Source organism: Asparagus officinalis, chromosome 4, assembly GCF_001876935.1.
Source record: "Asparagus officinalis chromosome 4, Aspof.V1, whole genome shotgun sequence".
NCBI lineage: Eukaryota > Viridiplantae > Streptophyta > Magnoliopsida > Asparagales > Asparagaceae > Asparagus > Asparagus officinalis.
The window spans coordinates 98738128-98744228 of NC_033797.1; the positions used below are offsets into that span (position 1 = coordinate 98738128).

General features: G+C 39.9%; 1 protein-coding gene across 1 annotated transcript; it reads left to right on the plus strand.

Annotated features, from left to right (window-relative positions):
• Positions 1832-2266, plus strand: LOC109836067. Its single transcript, XM_020403985.1, has one exon. It carries the CDS (start codon positions 1856-1858, stop codon positions 2129-2131), a length of 276 nt encoding a protein of 91 aa, XP_020259574.1. The 5' UTR covers positions 1832-1855; the 3' UTR covers positions 2132-2266.

Here is a 6101-nt window from a genome sequence, read left to right on the forward strand (position 1 = left end):
GCCAGTAATTGATTAAGCAAGCTCATAGAATGGAGAATTTAAGTTTAGGATTTTATTCAGCATAACTTGGTGTAGTGGGGTTATCCACTATTTATTGTGAATTCATGAAGGCACACTAGTAATTCAGTCGGGTTGGTGTAGCCGGTTGATCAAACTACACTTCACACATGTTGGCGGTTGGTTGAATGAGCCATCTTTGCATTTAATGTGATAGTGATAGAATAACGAAAGTGCTGGTATCGTCCAAGGAGTCATTTTGACTTTGGCTCGAGAAATCATAATGACTGTGGCTATACATTTAATGCGATGGTGACTGGATGGTGAAGTACAGGCGCCAACTGGCCATTTATTTAATGTGAATGATATTGGTGATGCTAATAGGGTATTTCGTCATTTGAGACATTCTCTAGTGAAGTTCGAGCAGAAGACGTCTTTAACCTCGTACTCAAGTTCCTTTAACAAATCTCGTCTTGAAGACGTTTTTCTCCTAGGACTCGGACTGTTAGATGGATTGGTGGTGCTCATACTCAAGTTGGACTTTCAAATTATAGCTTTCGGCCCGTTAATATGATACGTTGCCAACTTTGAAGAGCTTATTAGACTTGGCGATTCTATGATACAACAGTTCTCATCGAGAAAATCAGAGTGGTTTCTTCTTGGTTGCGTCTGGAGAATTCACGAGTGATCGTGGAAAAGAAAATTAAAGGGGGGAGTAATGTGAGAGAAATGGGTTGGATTTGTAATTATATGACATTTTTCTGATATTGTTTTTAAAAATAATTAAAATAGGATTAAAGAGGTAATTTTACTCCTAAAAATGTTAAAATTTTGTCAAAAGTTAAATTGTGGGAAAATTTGAGGAGTAAATTTAGAATTAGAATTATTTTTTTTGGGAGGGCTCTTCCTTTTTCCTTTTTTCCGTCTTGTTAATTGTCACGACTGTCACCAGTTCAGAAGAACAAACTTTGGAGAGGGACTGAAGATAATGGCGTTCTCATTTTTATGGAGTGTTTATTGTGTGCTGAACTAATTAAGAAGTTGCGAGGCCTAATGACAATGCTCGTATATCATGTAACATAGCTGGCGATTTAAAACAGACGGTCAAAGTTAGAAAAGATATGATAATAAGAGATTAATTGAGATAATTTAGTACATTAATGATCTTATTACAGCTGGACAGTTGGATAAGATTACAATTTTTAAGTTTCGGTTTTTCTATAGAGTGCCCTTGGGCACTCTATAAGAGAGGAGAGAGATAGCGAGAAATGAATGAGGAGAGGGCCCCCTGATTTGCATTGGGATCATCTCTTCATTTATTTTTCTGTATCTTTCTCCTCTCTTATGGAGTGCCCAAGGGCACTCTATAGAAAAACCGTTTTTTATACAGCTGAGGAGACTGTTGAAATCATCACAGGGTGTCCGTTTATTGGATGGATGTGGTAAACGGGACAACTATGTTAGAATGGATAACCCATTAAAATACGTGTAGATGGGATAAATTGTACGGACGGGATTGCTTTTGATCCGACCGAAATCAACCCGATCCGATCCGTTTGCCGCCTCTCTGGTACTAGCGTCGGAAACGGGATTCACGCACGTCCATTAATCACACTACACTCGAGGGAACAAATTAAAACTAAACAAGGGGTTTTCTCCAGAATATAAATAATTACCCTGTGTTAAACAGTAAATACTAATCGCATGCCACGTGCATCAGATAGCAGGCAAACCTGTCATAAGGAGCATGGTTCAGTTGCCACGCGTTACATCGAGCAAATCCTACTTATAACTCGAAAAAATCTGACTGAGATCAGAAGCAGCAAGTCTTAGCTGCAGCTAGAGAGCTAGAGAGACTATGGCGAAAAGCAAGGATGATATAAAATACGGAGTTGCGCAGGCGAAGCTCTCTGAGGACGAGTCCCTAAGGGTGCGTTACAAGCACGGCACACCTCTTGAAGGTGGCAAGATTGCGGATACTGAGCCCGTCGACCTATTCTCTGCTGCTCGTAGAGTCTCAGAAGCGAATCCAGATGCGAAGAGGGACGCCGATAAAGATCAAGAGCAATTTGAGAAGTCCAGGGCCAGATCGGAGGAGGCAGCCACGTCTCACGGCGATGGAGGAGGGATATGAACAACCCAATGTTTGAAACTAGCTTTCGCATTTATGTATGTTATATATAAACTATTTGTATTCTATATAGTAGTAGAAGTGGCACTTTTATAATAAGCTGTGGAGATGTGTGAGAATGTTATATTAAAATCTAACTGTGGGGTAATTGCAAGATCAAAACGTAGATATGATATCTTCTTTTCTAATACGGGAGATTTCAATGTATAAACTCCGAAGAACTTTCAGTGTTTTGCGGAGTCTAAGTGTCTAACACTCAAAAACACTAAACCCCCAAGCAATCATTGAAATTGCAGAAAAAAACTTCCTAAGGGGTCGCTTGGCATAACCTACTTAACCCACTATGCAGAGTTAAATTTTTTTAATTTTGTTTAAATTTAGTCATTAAATTTGATAACTAACATGAAAGACCACTAGTACAAAGGAGGTCCGCCCTAACAGTTGTAATCGTTGGGACTAGTGATGTCCCTTGGTGGAATATCAAATTAAAATGTTAGAATAAATGATGTTAATAGCATAAGTTTTAGAAGTGCAATGGTCATATGTCATAAGTTTAGAATGAGAAGAGATATAGGTTATGGAAGAATAAGAGTTACTCACTCCTTTATGATATTTTATCTTTATGACATTAAAAGAGGAGTTTAATTTGTGATTATTGGTATGCCTATATTTTTTTTTAAAGTCTATATAAAGGGCTATTGTAATCCTTGTTTCATCTAGAAAAAATTAAAGAAATAAAAGTAGGTTCTTTGTCTTCATTTGCGAGAGTTCTAAGTTTTTAAACTTAATAGTCAACAGTGGTATCAGAGCCACTTGATCAAATTTTCCCATTATCTCTTCTTCCCATGGCTACCACAAATAATCTTGTCAATCCTCAAGTGCCCAAATTATCGAAAGATAACTAGAGTTGTTCAATCCAAATAAGAGCCTTATTTGGTTCTCAAGAGTTGTGGGAGCTGATCATTGATGGGTTCACGGAACCTACACCAGAAGTAGAAGCCATCTACACTGCCGAAGAGAAGAAGGTTCTCAAAGAGCAAAGAAAGAAGGATAGCAAGGCTCGTTTTCTACTCTATCAAGGGTTAGACGAGTCTATCTTTGAGATAATTGCCGAAGCAACGAGCAATGAAGCATGGGAAATCCTTGCTATCATCTACAAAGGTGTCGAGCGGGTGAAGCGAATTCGCCTCCAAATTTTGAGGGACGATCTTAAAGCCGCTCAAATGAAAGATGAAGAAAAAAATCTTCGATTATTATTCACGATTACTTCTAATTGTGAATAAAATGAGGAGAAATGAAGAAAAGATGGAGAACATCCGAGTGATGGAGAAGTTGCGCCGATCCTTCACATCAAAATTCGAGCACGTGGTGGCGGCAATTGAGGAGTCAAAGAATTTGGAGGAGATCTCAATAGAGGAGCTCTTGGGATCTGTCCAAGTTCATGAACAACGAATGCAAAAGAATGCTAGTTTCATAGTTTTGGAACAAGTACTAGAGTCAACATTGACTCTAAGTAATCAAGACTCACAAGGTAGAGGTCGTGGTCATGGTCGTGATAGAGACAGGGGACGTGGTCCCCAATAGCAAACCACTCAAAAAGTAATGACTCAAGTTTAGAGGATGATGACGAAGCAATCGTGGAAGATCCACACCTAGGCGTGGAAACAACAAGTATGTTCAGTGCTATAACTATCACAAGTTTGGGCACTATGCTTCAGATTGTTGGCACAAAACTGAAGACCAAACCAATCTTGCTGAAGTAACAAATAATGTGGGTAACAACTTTACGCTTCTTCTTGCTAATGATGATTCAAGTGTTAAGAATGATGCTTGGTACCTTGACTTGGGTGCTAGCAACCACATGTGCGGGAAGAAAGAACTTTTCATGGAACCCGCAGAAGGAGTTCATGGAAGTGTGAGCCTCGGAGATTCTTCAAAACTCACGGTTGAAGGCAAAGAGAAGATTAAAATCTACCAAAAGGATGGTAAGTCCGAGTATATTTCCGATGTTTACTATATTCCTAACATGAAAAATAATATTCTTAGCATCGGTCAATTACAAGGAAAGGGATACAAAGTATATATGGAGAATAACCATCTTTGGTTGAAAAATACAAATGGAGGCCTCATAGCTTGTGTTAAGATGACAAGGAACCGCATGCATCTTTGGTTGAAAAATACAAATGGAGGCCTCATAGCTTGTGTTAAGATGACAAGGAACCGCATGTTTCCCTTGCATCTAAACACGAAAGTCGACAAGTGTTTTCAAGGACTCATGGAGAATGAGTCATGGAGGTGGCATCTTCTCTTCGACCATCTAAACTTCAGCGGTCTGAAGTTACTATCTACAGCTGGCATGGTACGAGGTCTACCAACAATCGATCCACCGAATCATATTTGTGAAGGTTGTGTAATTGGCAAGCAACCAAGAGTTCCTTTTTCCCAGTGGAGAATCATGGAGTGAAGACACCATTGCAACTTATTCACACCGACATCTGCGGACCGATCGATCCCGTCTCTTTGGGAGGTAATAGATATTTTATAACCTTCATTGATGACTTCAGTAGAAAGTTATGGGTGTACACTCTTAAAGAAAAATCTGCTGCCTTTACTACATTCAAGCATTTTAAAGTTTTAGTTAAAGCAGAGAGCGGCCACAAGCTAAAAATTCTTCAATCTGACCGAGGTGGTGAGTACACCTCAAATCTATTTCAAGAATATTGCAAGGATCAATGTATAAAGAGACAGTTTACTATTGCCTACACACCATAGCAAAATGGCATTGCAGAAAGAAAGAACCGGACCATCATCGACATGACAAGAACCATGCTCAAAGAAAAGGGATTGCCAAAGCAGTTCTGGGTAGAAGCCATGACATGCTCAGCTTATTTGTGCAACCGATGCCCCACAAAGATAGTGAAGAACAAGACACCTCAAGAGGCATAGAGCGGTTACACGCCTAGTGTGGCACACCTATGAATTTTTGGGTGTGTTGCATATTCTCAAGTACCTGGAGTCAAAAGGAAGAAGCTTGACAATCACGGTGAAAAATGTATTTTCATCGGATATAGCGAGGAGTCGAAGGCATACAAGCTCTACAATCCACTAACCAAGAAACTAGTTGTTAATAGAGACGTTGTCTTCAATGAAGAAGAAGCATGGAACTGGAGCAATGAAGAGACCACCAAAAATCAGCCCGTGGTGAATGAACCTGATGAGTCTCTACATGAGGAACAATCACTAGCTACACCACCATCTCCTCCCCATTCTACACGCTCTCTTGCAAGAGGTTTTCCATCTTCTGGGGAAGGTAGCAGCAGCGGATCTACCGTGCAACGAGGTCCTATAAAAATGAGAAGCCTCAGGAAGACCTATGAGCAGATAGAAGAAGATGGAGAGTCAAATCTCTTCTGCTTATATGCTGATCATGAACCTCACACCTTCCAAGAAGCTATAAAAGAAGATTGTTGGCGAACAACAATAGAGGAGGAGATCCACGCCATCCAAAAGAATGACACTTGGGAGTTGACAACACTTCCACAAAATCACAAGGCAATAGGAGTCAACTGAGTGTACAAGATCAAGCACACAACGAATGGTGAAGTTGATTGGTACAAGGTGAGGCTTGTAGTGAAAGGTTACAAACAAAAGTACGGCATCGACTATGAAGAAGTTTTTGCTCCGGCTGCTTGACTGGATACAATGAGACTATTAATTTCACTTGCAGCTCATCACAGGTGGAATATATATCATTTGGATGTCAAGTAAACATTCCTCAATGGCGTTCTTGAGGAAGAGGTGTACGTGCAATAACCAGAAGGCTTTCTTGTGAAAGGGCAATAAGACAAAGTGTACCATTTGAAGAAAGCCTTGTATGACTTAAAGCAGGCACCACAAGCATGGAACACCTGAATTGATGGCTATCTTCATCAAAACGGCTTCATTAATTGTCCCTATGAATATGCCATCTACA